Source organism: Phycodurus eques, chromosome 6 (assembly GCF_024500275.1).
Source record: "Phycodurus eques isolate BA_2022a chromosome 6, UOR_Pequ_1.1, whole genome shotgun sequence".
NCBI classification, from domain to species: Eukaryota; Metazoa; Chordata; class Actinopteri; order Syngnathiformes; family Syngnathidae; genus Phycodurus; species Phycodurus eques.
In genome coordinates, this window is record NC_084530.1 from 22,052,817 (window position 1) to 22,074,537 (window position 21,721).

Genomic DNA, 21,721 nt, shown 5'->3' on the forward strand with positions numbered 1-21,721 from the left:
TTTTGAGGTTGTGTTTGTAGGATAGGGAGGGGGTGCGTGCTCTTGACGGGGCTAGGTGCCTGAAAACGTTTGGTTAAGACATTTACTGGTACATTGATTTTTATCCAGGTGCCAGTTTTTGAGGAAGTGTGCATGGTAAGGAAGTGAGACCATCTATTAGGACCTCGAATGTGGTGTGTTCCATAAAATGTTTGAAAAGTGTGGGGGTGCACCAGAGTTCTGACAGTTTTCTTTCCTCCCTTTTCCCCCTCGTTGTTTTCCTCCAGTCCAACTGTGCTCAGTACTCGGCCGAGAAGCGTGATGAGGAGAAAATGTGCGACCACCTTATCCGCGCCTGCCAAGTACCGAGACCATGTGACGGCCACGCAGCTCATTCAGAAGATTGTCCACATCCTCACTGACAAACACGGAGCCTGGGGAGCCTCCTCTATCAGGTACTTCTCGTCATCATTGACATTCTGTGCTGATTAGCTGGCTGAGCGGTCACGTGGTTCACCCTCTTTATGTGAGGTGTGTCCGGCAGATAGTTTAAGTTACGTAGTATCATGGCGTGCCCTATTAAGGGCTTCCTTGGATTTCTTTTCTTTAGTGGTAGAAAGGTATTTTTACACGTTTTCATTTTTCCCCCTTTCATTCTGATTCCATTTTGTCTCGTTTTCAAAGATATTTGAAAATAAAAAACATTAGACAAAAAAATTATTATATTAAATTAAAAATAAAAAAGTCAGACAAACAATACAGAAATAATTCGAAGAATACAAAAATATTTTGTTAAATGCAAAAATATTAAATGAAAAATGCAAAAATATTTGACCAAAAGACTAAAGCTATTAGACAGGAAAATTCCAAAATATTTGACAAACTACCAAAATGTTACACATAAAACAATACTTAAAAAGTACAAGAATATTACCCAAAATTACATTTTAGATGTAAAACAACAAAGATATAAGACAATAATACAAATCCATCCATCCATTTTCTCCCGGTTATCTGAGGTCGGGTCGCGAGGGCAGTAGCTTTAGCAGGGACGCCCAGACTTCCCTCTCCCCAGCCACTTCCTCCAGCTCTTCCGGGGGGATCCCGAGGCGTTCCCAGGCCAGCCGAAGGATGTAGTCTCTCCAGCGTGTCCTGGGTCGTCCCCGCGGTCTCCTCCTGGTGGGACGTGCCCGGAACACCTCACCAGGGAGGCGTCCGGGAGGCATCCGAATCAGATGCCCCAGCCACCTCATCTGGTGGCTGGGGCATCTGCGGCTCTACTCTGAGATCCTCCCGGATGACCGAGCTTTTCACCCTATCTCTAAGGGAGAGCCCGGACACCCCGTGGAGGAAACTCATTTCGGCCGCTTGTATCCGGGATCTTGTTCTTTCGATCACAACCCATAATAATACAAATATGCAGCCAAAACAATTTGCACTGGACGAAAAAACTGGATAAACATATACAAATATTTAAAAAATGTACCCATATTAAACAACCAATTCAAAAAATAATCAAAAATGTATTTGTATTTAAAAAAAGCTAAAATATTACACATAACAGTTCAAACATTGCAGCTAAAAAATACAGAAATATTATCCAAATTAAAAATATTAGGGGAAAAAATACAAATCTAGTAGATTAATAATCCAAAAATATTAGAAAAATCATGCTTGTCGTTTTCTGTTGGTTTGCTGAATACGGTAATTTGCAATAATACAAAATTGCGATGGTAATAGTCTATAGCATAGACTGTTTCATGCCTCCTAGTGTGTAATGGCCATCTGATGACGATCGTTAGACGGTCGCAACTCTCCGGAGACTCTATTTATGGCCTTTTTTGTTTCCCCATCCATTTTATCATTTTGTATTTCCATGTCCAAGTCTCTCTCTTTCCTGTTCTTTTGTAGTGTAGTCGCACAATGGCCATTCTATTTAAAATGAAGCTCGTGTTCTCTACAAGCCCAGGCCTCAAAGTCTCCCATTACCGACCATCGCGGCTATTGATGTTTTTCCTAATGGCCGCCGATGGGTGCACAGAGCCATTGGCATGGGGCCTCGGAGCGCCTGTGCTCTTTTCATAAATCACAATCAGTCCGGTCCTGTTACGTCAATATTTTTGGTCAATTACTGTGAAGGTCAGGTGGCGCTGCTTTCACACCAGAGCAGCAGAGATCTATGCAGGCTCTTATAGCAGGAACATCTGGTGCGGAGAAAATCATAAAAATGAACACCTGCCAGCCCCATGTGGGAGATGTTTATAACACGTAAAAAGATTATAATAATAACACAAATAATAAATACACATAAAACAATACAAAACTACTTCATAAAAATACTATGCAAATATTTGACAAAGGATACAAATACAACAATTTTAGAAAGAAATATAACAATATTTGACAAAGAATTAGGAAAAAAACAAAAATATTTGGATTTGATTTTGGATTAGGATTTTTTGTTTTAAATAAGATAACAAATATATAACTGACAGAAAATAATAAATAAAACAAATTTAATGGTATTTTGTCTTTTTTTTTTACACAAATATTACAAACATCCATCCATTCATTTTCTTGACCGCTTATACTCACTAGGGTCGCGGGCTGCTGGAGCCTATCTCAGCTATCTTCGGGGGGGAGGCGGGGTCCACCCTGAACCTGTCGCCAGCCAATCGCAGGGCACATACATACAACCAAACAACCATTCACACTCACATTCACACCTACAGGCAATTTTGAGTCTTCAATCAACCTACCATGCATGTTTTTGGTATGTGGTAGGAAACCGGAGTGCTCGGAGAAAACCCACCCAGGCACGGGGAGAACGTGCAAACTCCACACAGGTGGGGCCGGGATTTGAACCCCGGTACCCAGAACTGTGAGGCAGATGTGCTTACCAGTCTTTCACCGTGCTGCCTATATTAAAAACTTACAAATGTAAATGAACTTTAGACAGTTGAAAGAGAATGTTGTAGATTATAATATTTCGACAAGAACTTTAAAAATATCATGAAAAAAATACACAAATATTAGGAAAATGACACAAATAATGGAAAATAATACAAGGGTATTAGACAGAAAATATTAGGGAAACATATGTGGGGGGAAATAAGAAATACAAATACCAAAAATACACAACTAAAAAGAATAACAATGTTAAACATTATTTTTATAATCTTTTTCAAACAAATATAAAAAAAAGCGAAACAAAGGAGGTTTAGACAATACACAAATATTAGTTGAAAAATACTCAACTATAAAATAAATATTATTATTATAGTATATATTAGACGAGAATGTAAAAGTATAAAAGTATAATATACAAATATGAGGAAAAAGATAAGTATTGGGAAAAAATACAAGAATATAATACAAAAAATATTAAGGAAAAATACAAATATGTGCGGCAAAATCCTAAAATATAAAGTAATACAGAATATTTTTCAAAAACACAAATAGATGAAAAATACACATTAGAAAACAATGCAGAATATTAAACAAAACAATTCATGAAACAAATATTTGGAAAATTTTACAAACACAAAATATAAGATTTGACAAAAAAGCAAAGCAAAGCAAATTTATTTATACAGCGTGTTTCATACACAAGGTAACTCAATGTGCTTTACATTATTAAAAGCATTTAAAAACAAAGAAAAAAACATCTTTATAAACATTTAATGCAAAGAGAAAAAAATGAAAGTACAATTAAAATGGCGTACAGTGCAAGAAATATCCTTTAAAAGTGGAAATGCTCTAAAAAGCCTGAGGGGGAAAAAAAGAAGAGTTTTTAACCTGGACATTAAAAACATTCACACTTGGAGCTGACGTCACTTTTGTTGGCAACTTATTCCATTTGTGTGCAGCATAATAGCTAAATGCTGCTTCAACATGTTTGCTTTGGACTCTGTGGTGCGCCACTATTTGACCTGAGTCTGTCGATCTCAGAGCCCTACTGGGTTTAACCTCCATTAGCATTTTGTTCGTGTATTCAGGACCTAAACTGTTTAGTAGTGATTTATGGACCAGTAGCAGAACTTTAAAATCTATTCTTAAGCTGACTGGAAGCCAGTGTCAAGACTTTAGAATTGGAGTAATATGCTCTGACCTCTTTGTTCTTGTCAGAACCCGAGGTGCAGCATTCTGAATGAGCTGCAGCTGTTTAATGCTCTTTTTGGGCCAGTCAGAAGACCATGACAATAGTCAAGTCTACTTGAGATAAAAGCATGGATGAGCTTCTGGTCTGCAAGCCTTCACTCTGGATATGTTCTTTAGATGGTCGAAGGCAGTTTTATTAATTGATTTGGTATGACTGTTGAAAGTCAGGTTGGAATCTATCAGAACACTAAGGTTTCGGACTTGGTCTTAGGTTTTTAAAGAGAGTGACTCCAGGTATTTACTAACAGCAATGCTCTTGTCTTTATTGCCAAAAACAATTATCTCAGTTTTGTTGTGGTTTAATTGAAGAAAATTAATTAATTGACAAAGTCATTAAAAATAATGGTACAGAATATTTGATATATAAATATGGTTATATGTGACAGAAAATACACAAATATTAGAGGATAACACAAAATTAGATGAAACAAGAAAAAAGACATATAGAATATTGGAAGAATATTGGACATAATGATGCAAAATATTTGCTGAAAAGTACAGTATCAGGGAAAATAGAAACACTTTAGGAAAAAAACGAGACAAAAACATACCTGTACACAAATTATAAATGACCATTAGACACAAGAATACAAAATTATCAAATGAAAATTACCCAAACATTAGAAAAAAATACACAAATAAAAAAAAATAAAAATACACAATGTTAGACAATAATATATTAGCTAAAGAAAATACGCAAATGTAAAGAGTTGACAGGAACACCTGGACCTGCAGCCTCTTGAGGAAGACGCTCTTCAAATCAAATGCAGACAATAAGCAGCCAACGTTACAACCTTTTTGTTGCAGACATCTGCAATTGAGCGGGGGAAAAAAACCTTATTCCCCAAAGTTTCCCTTCAATAAAGAGTCGGGGAATGAAAATATTATCTCCCGGCTGGCTGATGGGAATTGTTCCCGCCGTCTAATATTACCGTGACCCGCCTGAACGCAATTTGTGTCTTAATATCCCGCTTTATGGCAGGCGCGGCCTCAGGAGGAAAAAGGTGTTATGTGAGTTGTAATTCTTTTCCCTCCTCCGTCTTTTTGTTTGTGCGCTTTGTGTCCGCGGAGGATTCCTGCCCGCCAGACAAAAGGCAGCAACCGTGTTTTCCGCGCCCTTGTCTTTCATATCCTACCTCAGGACGTCTCCCGGAAAGCGGACGGATAGGGACTACCTGTTCATCCGTAAATGTCTGCCTGTCCTATTTCCCGGAGTAAAAGCCAACATCGCATGCAGTGAATGCTTGACGCGGTCTATCCACACAGTGTTTATTCGGGTCAGGATCAATCATTCATGTAAACTCGGCCAACATGATGGGTCGCTGGGTACACACTGTATCCTTCTTCCCCCTTTCTCATACCTGATCTTTGTTGCGTTCTAATAGGCTGACTAATACAGCATGCATTCAAGATTGTTGTAGCTCACCAAGCAATAAAACAGGCCAAAATCCATATGTCAGGGGTTAAGGCAGGGCAAGAGATTATTTGACGACTTGCAGAGGTTTAAAACAAATGCGAGAATGTAAAAATTTGTCTTAAGTCGAGATTTAAACATTTCTACAGAAGTAGCTGCTCTAATTTCCTTGGGTAGGGCATTCCAGAGTACTGGAACCTGATTAGAAAATGCTCTACAGCCTGCTGATTTCTTTTTAGCTCTCTCTAGCAGTAAATTCTCCAATAAATGAAAGAATAACAGAAAGAGGAGTGTAATACGATCTTTATAAGATTAATAAGCCGCTTTTGTTTTTTAATTAACAAAGTTTCTTTTTTGTAAATAAATCATCAGTAGTTTGTCTTCTTTAAGGCAGCTTAAAGTGAAGATAAGATTGCTTCCTCAAAAAGTGATTAACAGTAAAAAAAAAAAAAAAAAAACACAATTCACATATTAGACGCATGGCTATTCATTCATCGACTGGTGATAATTAAATCACCATGTGGGCATTCAAAAGCCATCTCAAAAGCGGCTTCCGTGTTGTGACGTCAGCGGTGAAATGCTTTTGCCAGAGGGAGCGGTGGCCGTGGCTTGTAAACAAGACTGTGCCAGTGACTTCAGCGACGAAATCAGCGATAGTTCAGTTGAAATCAAAACAGAACGTGGTACTGACAGCAATGAAGATGATAATGTGTTATGTTCCCACCGGTTTGAGCCATACGAGACGGATGACAATTGTGAAGGTGCTGGAAACTGCGACGAGATATCGGCCGGCTACAAGAAACACTGAATGGTGCGTGGACGATGATGTTCTGATGGCTGCATGAGATTACTTACTCTTCGGTTGTTGTTGAAATTAATATAATTCAAAGGATGATTCGAGAAGACGTGGTCATGATTTTTATATTTTTTTAAGTGTTCGTGTACAAACTGTGAACCAATGCCACTTGTAGTCGAGAGTCTTTGCTATGAAAACGCACACGTGCACTGCTCCCGTCTGTAATGTGTAATATAAGCGGCTTGCATGAGTACATTATAGGAATGTAGCCTATAATATCAATATATAATTTCATCGATGTTCGAGGTAAATAGTCAAACCTGGGTCCACTGTGTCAGTTCAGTTCAATGCTTCATATTCTTGATATGTTTGCTGAGACTCCACGAGACCAGGTTTCAAATGTGACTCACCCTGTGCCTATCAAGTTTCGCCGCAGCCATTCTGGTACCCTCCCGTATCTGTGCTGGTAATAGCTTCATATTTCCGCTGTCGCTGGAAAACTGTTGGTACTGCATCTTTTTTTTAACCGACTCTTGTGAGTTAGGCTAAACCCAAGGGATCCTTGGATTGCAGGTTCCGTTTTGAAGCAGGCCTGAGTGAAATGTGCAGTGCACATCACTGAGTAGGCTTTCCACTGGTCCCGCTTTCTCTGGACTTGTCTTATCTGTTCCCGCTTCAGTTGGGGGTCCTTTGGGAATTCAAACAGGCTAACGCTCTCTCCAGTCATGTTGGAACACCCTGCAGCCACACAACGTTTTGGCATCTTAACTTGTCTGGACAACAAGTACTCTCTTTTCTGAACTACTCCTGCTTGAGCTAGTAAACAAAGGAGCGTCCTGTCATCTGCTGATGTCACACGTCAAACCAGAAGGGGCAACGTTGTTGTACCTTTACAGTCCTACTAATAGGGACTATTTCTAGTACGGGCTCCAGGGATTCAGAGTGTACACAATATGGGTGACCTAAACCAATGTGGGTCATGCAGGTTGTAGTGTTCGTGGATACACTGCTCGACATGACACAAAATGCAATTGTTTTAATGAACAATTTTGTTTTACAATACACATTACATCCTGAACAATTATAGAAGACGCCTCTAGGGATACAACGCATTTCTCTCGGGTTGTTGTCTTCTTTTTATGGCTGCATCGGCATCCCTTTTTATTCAGGCTTTCTTCCAGGCTCCTCACCTCCATGCAGTCCCCCCCACCTCCTCCTTTTCCTCTTCCTCATACAAGCAGCTCATTTTCTGCTGCAGAGGCGCTCTAATGGACACCCTTAGGCGAGAGGCTTCCCAGCTGAGGGACATCCATCTTTTTGGCTTGTCACACTCCCGCCCGGCGAAAAATCTTTGTGATGTGCACTCCAATTTTTCCCCACTAAATCAAATCTTCCACCCCTTCAGAAAAAGACGAATGCTTCGGGAGGTCGGCGTGCCGCCGAGGAAATCAATACGGGCAAAATTTAAACAGTATGGCCCGTATTGATCGGGCCCCAAGAGATGGGAAACGGACAGCTTTGTAACTGCTCCGCCGGACAGTTAGCTGACCTGTAATGGACAAACTATTGATATTAGCATTACTGTTTCATATTGTGCTGTGTCATTTTTGCCACAGAAGGAAGTGAAACACACTCAAATAGACTCCCAATATACAGCAAAAAAATGATTCAATGCCAGTTGGATGTATATTTTGTTGTGCTTTTTGAATGCTTTATTTTTTTCCCATATTTCTTAATGAAATTACCCACCTTTAACGAAAATATCCTAATCAGATGTGTACCACATACCAATAATACAGCCAGTAAAATACTACAAGAAAATAAATGAAAAAAACTTGTTTGCTTGATGATGTCAGATTTATTTTATTTATTTATTTTTTCAGGTTCAGATTTTTGTTTTTACATTTAAGAAAACAATATTTTTGATTTAGATTTTTTTTTCTAAAATTAGAAATCATTATTGATTGAGTGTTTTGTCAGATTTTGGAAAAACAAATTTGGAATTAGTTTATTCCTCCTTACTGAATAGAAAAATATTTTTTTCAAAATTAGATTTAAAAAAATAGAATTAGACAAAATGTTGATAGATGATATTAGATTAATATTAAAATATAAAACAAATCTGGTTTTGCGGGGGAATCCGGTGCGTGGGGCGGTGGGTGTTTAGAAAACAATTTTTCAGATTCGGTAAACTTTACTTTTTTAAACCGATTTGGAATATATTCTTATGAGTTAAAAAAAAAAAAAAAAAAAAAGAAAAAAAAAAAATTAACTGTTTTAGAAATAAAATTTGGTTGAATTAGAAATCAAAATTTCCTATCTAGAAACAAATTTTTGGGCATTTGAATTTTGAAGTTTCGTCGATATTGACCAAGAGGTCTGCCATTTTACTTTGAAGCAGAAATTTGGCGGCAAATTCCAGGGCTAATATTTAGATAAACTCCTAAGGAATTTGCCCAAATGAGCCCCAATCGGAAGCAGGAATCCTAGACCTAAATTGCGAAGCTTATTTGCCTACGCCCTCTAATGTGGGCGAAGCAAGGCGTCAAGTTTGATGATCGTTTTGAGGATTGGTCATGAAATTGACTTGCAAAAAGGCCTTGCTGAGCTTCATACCTCTTCTGGCGAGCTTTTTGTAGACAGTGCATACGCTACGGCAAGGACATTTGTGTTCACATTACAAGACAAATGAGCGTATGAAAAGCCGCGGCAGCTAGATGAATCTCTCCAGGGACACTTTTCTGTTCCAGACCTAAATCACAATTATAATAAATAATAGTGAATGTATCGCACGCGTTCAAGCAGAGGCCTGCGCTGTGTCTATGTTCTCTCTTTGCGTGCAAATTCTTTTTATTTTTTTTACAGAGCTACCGGCGCAGGGCTGAAAAAGGAAATAGGACTTTCGCACGTCAGTGGAGATTATCAGTGTTTAGTGTACGCGTACCCTCGGAAATGCGTGACACAAAACGGAGAGGAAGACTGAGAGAGGACGGATGAAAGGCAGTGTGAGCGATTCATCTTAAGTGGAGATAAAGACAACATCCTTTCCTCTAGTCGCAGTGTACATCAGCGTGCATTAAAATACGCATGTAAAAAGGTACATTTTTTTTCCTGGCTGCAAAACTCAGGATGTGTAACAGCTGGGAAACTATTCCAAAATCATCATGTCAATTAAAATATTGTAATGGAAATCGTGTAGCAGCACCATCCATTTTTTGTTTGTGAAGAAAACAGATGTTTGGCGTAAAAGTAAAATGAAATCAAACCAGAAACAATGCCGAGTTATACTCAACACACAATATTTCTCAAAGGAAATACCGGAAATAAAAATAATCTGTGGCAATAGGGTGAATTCTGCGATGAAGAGTTGAAGGTACGAGCCCTGGAAATGGCCAAAATCCCCACCAAAAAGGAACCTTCAACCTACATGTACCAGTGTTTTCCAGCCTTTATTGATCCAAGGCACCCATTTAACTTTAGAAACATCTCACGGTACACAACCAAACAAATATACACAAAAAATATACAGTGGTACCTCGATTTAATGGACTAATGTAGGGAGGGTTGTCCATGAATTTGAATAACTTTTTCATGGCCCGAAAAGACCCAGTACAGTACAAAATGATTGTAAATAAATGTAAAAAAAAGTTTGAAAATACTTAGTTTTAAAGTTGACCTTTAAACAATGCTGTGATGGTGTCATACTGCCCTGAAAGTGCCCTAATCGCCATGCTTGTTGTGCCTCGGTGGCCAGTCGAGGATGGCTTTCGTGAGCCGTGAGGTTAGTGCGCTTCTTTTTCACACTTCCGTTACATTTAAATGCCATAGTGAAGGGCTTGACAAAACCAACTGTATATTGTGCCAAAATCAGTATAGCTTGTTCGAGGAACGTGTACACAATGAGCGCCCAAGTAAAGAACAGCTCTTATTCCTGGGAATACGGATACCAGTCTCTATATGTTAATTGCACCAGTAAACAACAGTAGCCAATTCCGGAAGTAACAGAAATGCACTTTGTCCGTTGCAAGGGGGTGTTTTGAGGTCCAACTGGACTGTACTATTCTGTCCATTGAATCCAAAGTCTGCTGGTTCCGGGTCAGTTAAATCGAGGTTCCAATGTGGTGAAATGATGAGATTGTCTGTTTACTTATATATTTGCTTACTCTGTGTTAAATCTGGGCCTTTTTAATTGGGATGCACGATAACGATTTTTTTTTTTCACCGATAACAGATAACTTGCTGCTTCTCCAAACTGATACCGATAACCAATCACATTTTTTTTTATTGGTTTATATCAGGGGTATTTGACAATTTCCAGACCAATAGCCCCCAAACTGATGCCTGACTGCCTTTGCATTGATTTTCGTGTGTCCTGTGACTGATGGAAGTAGCTAATATTTTTAAACTCTCCTGGGGGGAGCACTACTGAGCCATAAATACATATTACGCCATGATACATTTCCATAAATTGGTGATTTTCTTAGTATATTAAAGCAAAAAAAAAAAAAAAGGGGGCTTTTTGTAAGGAGGCCACAAAACAATTTTGGTAAGGACTTCGCACCGGCATGCTCAGGCCCTACTAAAAAGCGTGTTAATTGCTTTTAAAGCCATTGTGTTCCTCTTACTTTACTGCATGCGATGAACTTGAGTCCACTCACTTCACTCCTTAACAGCCCTTGATGAGGCTCATCTTTCTTTGGGAAAATAAAGCCAAAAGAATTCAACAATTCGGCAGAATTCACCCTTTGATGATTTGAAATGAGATCTCGGAAGATTTGCTGACGTCAACAACCTTGGAATTTTTGGAATATGGAAAATTGTTCCCCAATGTCCTGATTTTGTGACAATGAAAATGGATGGATGGATGGATGGACACCCACAGTCACACAATTCTGTCTTTACTATTGCGTTAGCGTGGGTTAGTGTTAATGCCCCGTTGTGACTTAACATACAAGTTCGGTGGCATCGCTTGTCGGAACAGAACTCTCTTCGTAAACCGAACACCCCTTGTAATCATTCCTGTTGTCTATTTTAACTATTTAAAACCGCTAATTTCTTTTGGGCCGCTTATAAACAAATCTAAACACAAACCGGACCTTCTGCTGAGCGCTAGCAGCTGTAGTCATCTCGCAGCTCTCATCTCGTCCTGCAACTTTAGAAACAATTAGCTCTGGCCCTGGCCTTCTCCGCGATCCGTCATAAACATAAAGTCCGAAGAAATGTAAGCAACCCCGCCTCCTGGTTATGTTCCATCTTCAATGTGGATATCATGTGACAATCTTCAGCGCCCTGCGTTTTGGGACAAAAGGGATGTTTCCTATGATGTTTGACAGACGTAAGATTGCATCAGTTGTGTAAAATAACTGCGGGTGTCCTACCATGCGACCAAGCTCGTGGATACGGGTTAGAATATAGCCATAAACGCTAACATTTACCTCCGCTATGTATACAGTACAGTGTTTTGGGGGGCCACAGGGGAACGGCAACGTGTCACAGTCGAGCGTATTGACGGCTGATGATGTCCATGTGTTAATATGTTAACACGGCCAAAAAGCTGTGTCAGATGTAAATGTTTGCTAAATCATTTGGAATGAAGGTGAAGTTCAGTGGCTACTTGATGATGATATACTTTTATTCACATTTATAGATGGATGTTCATGCAATGACACTTTGTTTTCTTTTAATGATTTGGAACTTTTGGTTACCCTCCTTACATTTTTTTTTCCAGTTTGATATTGACATCATGAAACCGTGTTTAAGCCGAGACAGCAGGTCTCCCAAAGAAAGTGGACATAATTTCTGCATCTTTGATATACAAAAAAAAAGTCATTTTATTTAGAATGTTAAGGCTAGGTGTTGGGTTGAGGTACTTAATACAGTATTATCACACAAACTATATTTTACCATACTTTTACTGTAGTTTCATTAGAATCATGAGTTTATCAAGCAATCCCATCTATTTTCTTAAATTCGACTACATTTTCTGTGTTCTGCAACTCTTGTCATTTTAATTCATGTTAATAGTTTAATGAATTAACAATGTGTTTTTATTCACAATTATAAATGCCATAAAGAAAATTACACTTCATTGTTTTAATTATTTTAAACATATCGTAAACCCTGGCAATTTATACGGTTTGTACCCCAACAATTTAGAGTAACTGACAGTGATTATTTTGGCCACTTAATTTATTTAATTTAAATTTAAATAGATTTTAAGCATCTCCTGTACAGTCAGTATGAAACAGAGGTCAGGAATTATACATTATTGACAACATTAAACTTTCTTACAACTCAAAAGTAGTCTCCAAATGTACGGGATAGACATGGTGACAAGAAGGAATTTTATTTTACATTTTTAAAGGTGGGTATTTGGTTGGCATAATTTATATTTTGCCACAAACATGACCTTTCACCATAGTTTCGCTGTTACATCAGATTTATTTGGTTTTCATTATTTAAGTTAGACATTTTCTACGTTCTGCTCAATTTAAGAATGGTTCTTGTCGTCGTTTTGATTCAGGTTAAGAGTATAATGAAAACACAAAATGCTTTTATTTGCATTTATGGATGGATAAATGATCATGCCTTACAAAAATGAGTCTTCATTGTTTTCATTTAGTGATTTAAAACTTTTTGTGCCCCTGCCAACAGTTTTCGTTTTATTTCTCAACAATATAAAGTGGTCAATGGTGATTGTTTCAGTCATTTATGTAGATTTGAGCATGTCCAATACGCTCAGCTCGGATTCTGAATTTTAAGACTTCCAGGTCGCTCTTTTGACTTCATTGGTACCGCCGTAGTTTAATAATGATTCTGAATTACAAAATTTTGTTAAACATTTCTGTCAGTATTTGGCAGCGAGCTTGGCAGGACAAAATACCGTGGCGAAAACCATTACAATGGGACCTGGCCTCACGATTGACCCGACTTAGGAATTTTTCGAGAGGGGAGCCTTTGCTCAGCCGATTTCCTTTTTTTTTTCTTTTTTTTTTTCTTCTTCTTCTCAACAAGCAGCAGTTTGACAAATAAAAACAATTCTACAAAAAGTAGGCCAAGTGCTTTCTAACCCTTTATTTCCACTCCCAGTTGAACTAAACATAAAACAAAGACAATTACATGTGTATTGAACCCAACAATCTGCTATCTAAATGCTAACACACAATGCGAAACGCTATTGACAGGCTAATAAAACTAGCATAGATGTTGCAGTCAGATATTTGAACACAAACATGCAGTAATAACCCATGTAGACAAGCAAAGTAATATTCAAAGGCATATTTTCTTTATCCTCTGTGACTAATATTTCTGCAGCTTACAGAGCAGTTGCAACAGTCTTCTTCATGTATATATGTATGTATCTTTTATAAAGTCCCCTGGTGCCCAAGGGGTGAACACGAGCATTATCAGCACAATGAATTTACTGCATGAAATCATGGTTCCACAAACTGTTTAATTCTTTACATTAGTTTTTTTTTTTAAGTGAAATACTGTAGAGTGCCATTTTTCTTATTGAAAACACGTTACAAAAATTCTTGTTGGTCTTATGGGAGATAGAACAACTTAATGGCGTTTCCGTGTGGACAGATGGTTTGAGATGCAATTGCTTTTAGTTATGAGCATGGTTACTGAACAAATGAAACTTGTGAGTCAGGGTACCACTGTACTTCCAAGACACGCTCTTTTAATGTTGTCTCTTGATCGTCAACATCCTCTGCCTAACAGCGCCGGAATGTCTCATTGGGATCTATGAAAGATGGCTGCTCTCAGCTTGCTCCATTGCACCTGGGTTGCAACTGTCAGATTTATGATTTCATATACTAAAGAACCTATATGGCCAAGGTCACGATAAAAGGTGGGCTGATCAATATCTGAATGAAAAACCATTGAGGAGGTCCCCCCTTCCACTTTCTCGCAAGGTGCAATATGTGCTGTGTATCGATTGTCAGGGGCCAGTAGTTAGTCAAAGGCTATCTCCTTTGACTAACACCTTCACCCTCCTCTTCCTCCTGATAGATTGGTGCACTCAACCGCAGCTGTAATTACGCCCAGGCACCAGCAGGTCGTTTATTTTGCCGCTTTTGCCGTTTGCGCCCCTCCAAAAATGGCCTTTATCTTGGGAATCCAGTGCTCCCTGCTACAAACAAACTGAGGAACAAACAGGGACACGTAAAGAAGCCGTGGAAGAAGGATGAGCCTCAGTGTTTACCTTTACTGCTTTTGATAATCAGAAAGCAGGTATCGCCAAAGAGTATGACTGTTAGGTTTTTGTTCCAAAATGCAACAAAATTGTTTTTTGTTTCAGACAGAGAACATTTTGAGATGCAGTACATGTGGTTCATATTTATTTTTTTAAACATTTTTAATCTACAGTTGTCTCTATTTATTTAATTTTTTTGTTGATGGTGAAATATAATGAGGGCCCAAGCGCCGAGTTGTGTGAAGGCCCTCTTGGAATTGATACTATTATTCTTCTGACAAACGACTAACTCTTTAGTGGGCCTCGATATTCATGAAAACACCAATTTTTGCAAGCACATGTATCCTAGTGAAAATCTGTGTTTTAGGGGCCCCAAACACCAATTTCACCCATGACATAATATTGGGTGGACATGTCGATCATAACAGAACACACGAAAAAGTCTAAAGGATCCATGCCTGAAATCAAATAATAAGTTGGCCATTTTGGTTTGAAGAAACCATTCTGGGGATAAAGTCCATGAAAATGGGTCCTGGAAATTTAGAATAAATAAACCTCTGACACCAGTTAGGCCCATCGACACGAAATTGGGTTGGCATTTCTATCATAACGGAACACGAAAAAGTCTTAAGGGTCCGTGCATGAAAATTGAGAAGAACTTTGCTTGGAAGCTTCCATTTTTGAGTGAGAGGGAATTCACCCAAATGAGCCCCGGTTATAAGCAAGTAGCCCAGACAGATGGGTGAGACTAAATGGCGAAGCTTTCTTTCTTTTTCAGGATTACATTCAAATCAGTTTCCTATTTACCGTCGCCCAATCTTTTCTTGTGTCAGAACATATCACAACACATTGTTTTTTGTTGTTCTGATTGTGGTAAAATTTGGCTTATTTATAGCAGCACTTAAGATGTTAACATGGACCAAAAGTGGTATTTCATGCTTCAATTTTGATGAAGTTATGGCATTTTTGTTCATTTTTGTTGACGTTCAATGTTATTCAGTCTTGTACTTTTAGATATCATGACGTGTCATAAACAATAATACAGCAGGGTTGTATATTTCTTGTTTTTATCCCCCTGAGCGGGTTGTACCCATCTAACCTTGAGCTCCTCCCCTGTTTTTTGTCTTACTTTTCGGGGTGTGACGGACACGCGGGGCTGCGCCGTCAGATTAGTCACCGCCGTTCAAGAGCATCTCTGAAAGCTGGAGGTCAGGGGATTATTAAAATGGGCCAGTAATGGCAGAATTATGCAACCTGGGTCCGGCGGATGGCCCTCATTACCCGGTGGCGGTGTTGATAAATGGCCATAACAGCCTGTTGTCAAAAACACACGACGCTACATCAAAAATACAGATGGTGCCACTTCAGCACGGTCTGTATTCGCGATTAATTTTTCACGGGATTGGAAACTACGTTGTGCTGACTTTGATCAATATTTACTACGTAATGTTTCAAACATCACCGTTTTGATTCATGATAAAATAGTCATGTTAATTATTGCGTAATTGTCCGCCCGTTTTGACATTCCGTTTTTACTGATTGTAATTGCTGCTAATTGTAAAGGTGCACATTAAGCTGCTGATAATTAGGGCTCAATTTGCATCCTTTCATTTAGTAGCGGGGTACTTGTGGAGCCCCTTAGGGTCCCACCCAGGGGAGTGCTTTGAGCCGTACAAGCTGCTTGGATGCAACATCACTGCCTCTTGTTTCAATCCAGAGTGCTTTTTGAAACCTCTTGGATAAATTGAAGTTAATTGGGAGGAGTGGCTGCTGGTTATCCTGTGTGTTCAAAAGTATACAGGATTCACCAAAACTAAGTCAAATAATTGTTTCAGCCTTTTCTTGCAATAATATAGAACCATTTTGTACAAAAATGCTCCTAATGTTTACTGCTTTAAAACAATGGGAGAACATTACATTTTGTCAGAACGATTAGAACGGAAAAAAGATAGTTGTACAATTTCCCACTAAATTCTCATGTCTTACACTGATTCAACTGCAAGATGGAAAATATAAATGTCCGATGAAAAAGAGTTTGCCACGTTTGTTTTGCTTCAAGTGGCAAAATAGTAGTATTTTGTACAAAATTTATTTTAAAAAATGACAGATTGTTAAATGAGACGCAACTACTTACGTCCTGTATTAGAGAGAGAGAGAGAGAGAGTGTCTCAGCCCCGCCTGGGTGGAGTTTGCATGTTCTCCGGTTTCCTCCCAGATCCCAAAAAGCATGCATGGTAGGTTAATTGAAGACTCTAAATTGCCCGTAGATGTGAATGTGAGTGCAAATGGTTGTTTGTTGATGTGTGACCTGGGATTGGCTGGCAACCAGTTCAGGGTGTACCCCGCCTCCTGCCCGATGATGGCCGGGATAGGCTCCAGCCCTCCCGCGACCCTTGTGAGGATAAGCGGCTCAGAAAATGGATGGATGGATGGTCTCGGCTTGTTTTACCTCGTCTTCAAAGAAAAGTGAATAGGGTGGAAATACATAATTGAAGGACTGTTCTGGGAAAGGTCTGCATCAATGGAAAGGAATTTCGACTCGCTTTCGTCTCACTGTGTTCTCTTTGCTTTTCTTCAAAACGGTGAATGAGGGAGCTGTGGTGAAGTATGTGGACATTTTAGTAATGGCGTATTTCATTAAAAAACACCACAAATGACTTGGGCTACATAATGTTCATTAAAAAGTGGGTCGTCTTTCCTCGTCATTGCCTTCGCTTAGTAAAGTCTGCGCCTTCCAAGACAGTTTAAACAGCGCCGTTTTTCATAAAAACGACTGTCATTAAACAACTTCAGCATCAGAAACACAAAAGTTCAATAAATGTCATATGTCATGTCATATGTCTTATAATGACACACCACTGACCACTGTGAGACAGACAACTTAGTACCAGAAATGGCAATACAAGGTTTATTAATACAAAATAAGAAGCCTTTCAAGGTTGCAGCAAATGCCAAGTGGTGTCATTTCGAAGCCAGTATAGTCTTTGTGACCCTAACATTACCTCATCTCCCAATCATTAGTGAAGGGGAATTAATATACACACATGTAGATGTTCTCTTTAAAGTAGCATGGAGGAAAATCACCCGGCTGGGGCTTAATCACAGCAAACAATCTCAGGCGGGAAGGTGTTTGCTCTGTTTTTTTATTAATTTATTTTTTAATTTGAGACGGGCGACGACTCGCTGGAGTGCCGGCTCTTTGTCAAAAGAGCGTGGCAGTGATCGCTCCACATGACAAATCCTCAATCTCGTAGTTTCTGCCCAACACGCGCTTTATGCAAATGACGGCAAAAAAATTATCCCCCGCGCTACACGGTGGCGGCATTTGAGCAATTTGAGGCGTGCCGCCAATAGCGAGCGGCATTAATGTCAATAAGAGAGGGGCAGGAAATGCTTGCCTCTCATTGAACTTACAGCCAAATTAATTTAGTGGAAAAGGTTATGTATGACTGTTTGTGCCCAAGTGCAGTCACTTGTGGTGATATATGAAAGCGCCTTCGCTAGCTCGCTGGGAGAAAGGTCATCTCGTATCATTTACATAGCATCGACATTTGCCATACTCACTCACACGTTCAGGAATGGAAGCAAAAATATTTCACGGCGTTTAAAAGAGCATTTTGCCAATCTTGCATGACAAATATTTTGTCTTAAACACACTGAAAAGGCCACAGGGGGACATTGAAGAATCACAATGCATTTATGTTTAATGCCAGCAGTTTTTTATTGACAAAAAGCAATTGTGCCATTAAAAAATCAGTTGTAAGGGGGGGGGGAAAAAAAACTCTAGACACCAGTCTAACCAATCAAAATGGAATTGGGTGGACGAGTCTATTATAACAGGGCGCATGAAAAAGTCTCAAAGACCCATGCCGAAATTGAACAGGAAGTTCAATATTTGGGTTTGAAGCAGCCACTTCTGTTGCACATTCCATGAAAAAAAGGCCTGCACTGTTTAAATCAGCCCCCTGACTGATCCACATAAAATTGGGTGGCTATGTCTATCGTAAGAGGGTGCAAGAAAAAGTCGCGAGGACCCATGCCAGGAAGTCGGCCATTTTGGTTTGAAGCAACCAATTTGGGGGCAAATTCCAGGGCTTGCTTATACTTTGACGATCTCCATCTCGGGAATTTGTTGTTCTAAGGCTACGTTGTCACATCCGGCACAGGGTTCCTTGAATCTGTAAGGACAATGAGCTTTTCTCTTTGTCTTGTGAGGCTTCAAAAAAAACAAATACTGTAGAGGAGTTGCATTCTGTCTAGTTGGAATTGTTGTCGCTGTGCATTAGTGATTAAATCTGAGGAGCCCAGACAGAAACGTGTATCCGGGCTATGGTTCATAATCACAATTTCCCTTCTGTGGTAGCATTTCGTGTATCTTAGACACCTTTTTTAAAAAAAAAATTTAATTTAATTTTTTTAATAAATATAACCGTGTTTCCTGTTCTACATACATCAATGCTAAACTGAGACTATATAAATCTGCCCTTTTCCTTGCTGTATTTAGACCAGAGTGGCTTAATGAGAAGGCTGTCTAGCCAGACACCTTTTATGAGTGGACTAATTAGTAATTACACAAAAGTGGTCTGCGTGATCCACCACACGTTGGCCCCCCTTTTGTTATTTTAATTGTTGTTATTTTGAAGCACGATGACGGCGGCGGCGCAGCAGTAAATCGTGCCAAGGACACGCCCGAGCGGGATGAACGAGCGCTGAATAATTTATCGCCTTTGCGGAAGCGCAAGGGGTCGAGGTATCTTTCATGCTCCACGTCATTAGGACCCCCATTGTCACCCCCTTCTCGCCCGACACTGGCAGAAGTCCCCCCGCCTCCCCTCTTTACTATCCATCCGATGACTAATTACTCCAGCTCACCACTTCTCCCTCTTGTTAGATTAATATGCATTGTGGAAGGTGCATATAGGACACCCCCAAACTCCCCCCCACTACCTCCTTTCGGGAGAGATGAGAGACATGTTGTGTCCCGGTCTAGAGCGCGGTAATTATTTTCCTTACATGAATACCATCGCAGGCAGAATGATGAAGTGCGCACACTATCGCAAGGAAACACACTGCAGGCACACACATGAAAGGTTCAAGACCCAAAATAGTTACTGGCGAGAGAAGCGGGGTATAACCTGGACTGAGTGCCATTTACAGTGTTGCCTCGAGGTACAAGTGACCCGACATAGGTTTTAGAGATATGAGCTGTTAATAGGCCGCTTTTTTACTTTGACTTACGAGATCTAACTTGCGATACGAGCTCTGTATGGTGGCAGTGAACTCAACTGCACAATAAGCAGCTTTTTGGCAAATAGTTAATAATTCTTCCCAAAAAGTGTCAAGCTGTTTGTCATTCCCACTTGACGTTTACTGTCAAACTAAACTAAACAAAACTAAACACATATATTTTTAAACCCACATAGCTTTGCCTTATGGACGGGCCGCTTACCCTAATGCTAACAAACAAAATCTTTTTAATAATGATGATTACAGCATCTTACTGAGTCACTTACTGTACTGTAGTTGAAGTAGTAGTAGAAGTCTATTCTTCTTCGTCTGCATCTGCATGACTCTACAGTATTATACTGTCTCCTACTGACAAAGACGGTGGGCACACCAAAAGGAGTGGCACAATGAATTGGATTGCAGCATTAAATCATGATGCACAAACTGTTTGATTCTTTACTCAGTTTAATTATGTGATTACTCAGTCTTTCATGAAGTAGAATATTATATTATTATTAGAGTGCTATTTTTTCTTATTAAAAAACAAAGTCATTTTTTTGGGGGGTGGAGGCAGGGATGGATTAATGGCATTTCCTTTCATTTCAATAGGGAAAGATGGTTTAGAATACAAGCGTGGTCACAGAACAAATTGAACTTGTATTTCAAGGCACCACTGTACTCTCATTATAAAGCTGCTCTGCAATACAATAGAGCTATATTGTGACAGGGTAATAATAGTGAGTTGAAACCTCGCTGATTTTTTTTTGGGTGAGAGAAGCGGTGTACAACCTTGACTGGTTACTATTGAATTGCAATGCACAACAAACAAGCATGGACTATTTCGAGTTTTTAGTGAGCGAACATGCATGTTTTTGAAATGTGGGAGATAGCCATCGTACCCAGAGAAGACCCATGCAAGCAAACTCCACACAGGTGTTTGAGCGGCGATTTGGACCTCGATCCCCCAACTGTGAGGCAGGTTTGCTAGCCCATAATCTACCGTGCTGCCCCACTGAAGCCAGGGATTTTCAGCCTTTTTCCCTGGTTGCTGGTCTCAAAGTCAACCTGTGAATATGCCTGACGTCAACTTTATCAGTTTTACTGAGCAGCCAAGACACTTGACTTCTCCCGCCTTGTTTCGTTGAAGGTAATTGTCCCTGTCTGAGAAGTATTTTAATACATTGCCATATGTTGTTGCATCATGTCCTGTTTTTGCTGGGTTCTGTGTAAAGGATGGATAAATGCAGTACATCTGTGTCTAGGAATCTGATAGAACAGTTTACCCGACCCCTCTCCCCCGTGTCAAAATGGCGCCATGCGTCTGTCAGTCATCAGCCATAAAATAGGATTACTTTGTTAGTCCCACAATGGGGAAATTTTTTTATCCATCCAATTTTCCAAATCCAAATTGGCATCCATGAACCTTAAAGTAAACCTTTGCTGACTAACAAATCCTAAACTTTGTTTTCTATTCCACCTTAGCGAACAGTCTGGCCTTCGTGGAGCTCTTTATAATTTTATCCATAAGTTGCATGCATCATTATGCCGTTTTACGCTTTTTTTTTTTTCTTCTCTCCCAAACAGAAATGAAAGTTTTTAGTGGCCCATTTTGGAGAAGTTGTTGTCATTTTCTCCCACAAAGCTGTTTTAAAGGCCACAGTGTGATCGTTGCTATTAGAGAGGAAGATTTGTGAGGCGCTGGCAGCTGGGGGATAAAGCACGCCGGGGTTCCTCCATCAGCCGCTGCACCACTAAAACCATAAACCGTGTTCCCCTGCACACACCCACAGCACACACTTGACATTACTAGTTTGTGAAGTAGCCTACATTTTTGTTATTTCATGACTGTTTTCCAGTCATAGTGACGTATAGCTAGAAAATTGTGTAGAGGGGTGTGTCAACTTTTTAACATTTAATGTCCTATAATATACTGTAAGTGTAAAAA

The 21,721-nt window shown here is 39.5% G+C and overlaps 1 protein-coding gene across 1 annotated transcript in view; it reads left to right on the plus strand.

Annotated features, from left to right (window-relative positions):
* lrba (LPS-responsive vesicle trafficking, beach and anchor containing) overlaps positions 1-21,721 on the plus strand; it is a 272,786-nt gene that overhangs the window by 130,709 nt on the left and 120,356 nt on the right. Inside the window, 2 exon segments of the mRNA XM_061678832.1 lie at positions 267-335; positions 337-434. Of these exon segments, the coding sequence (XP_061534816.1) occupies positions 267-335; positions 337-434 (167 nt within the window).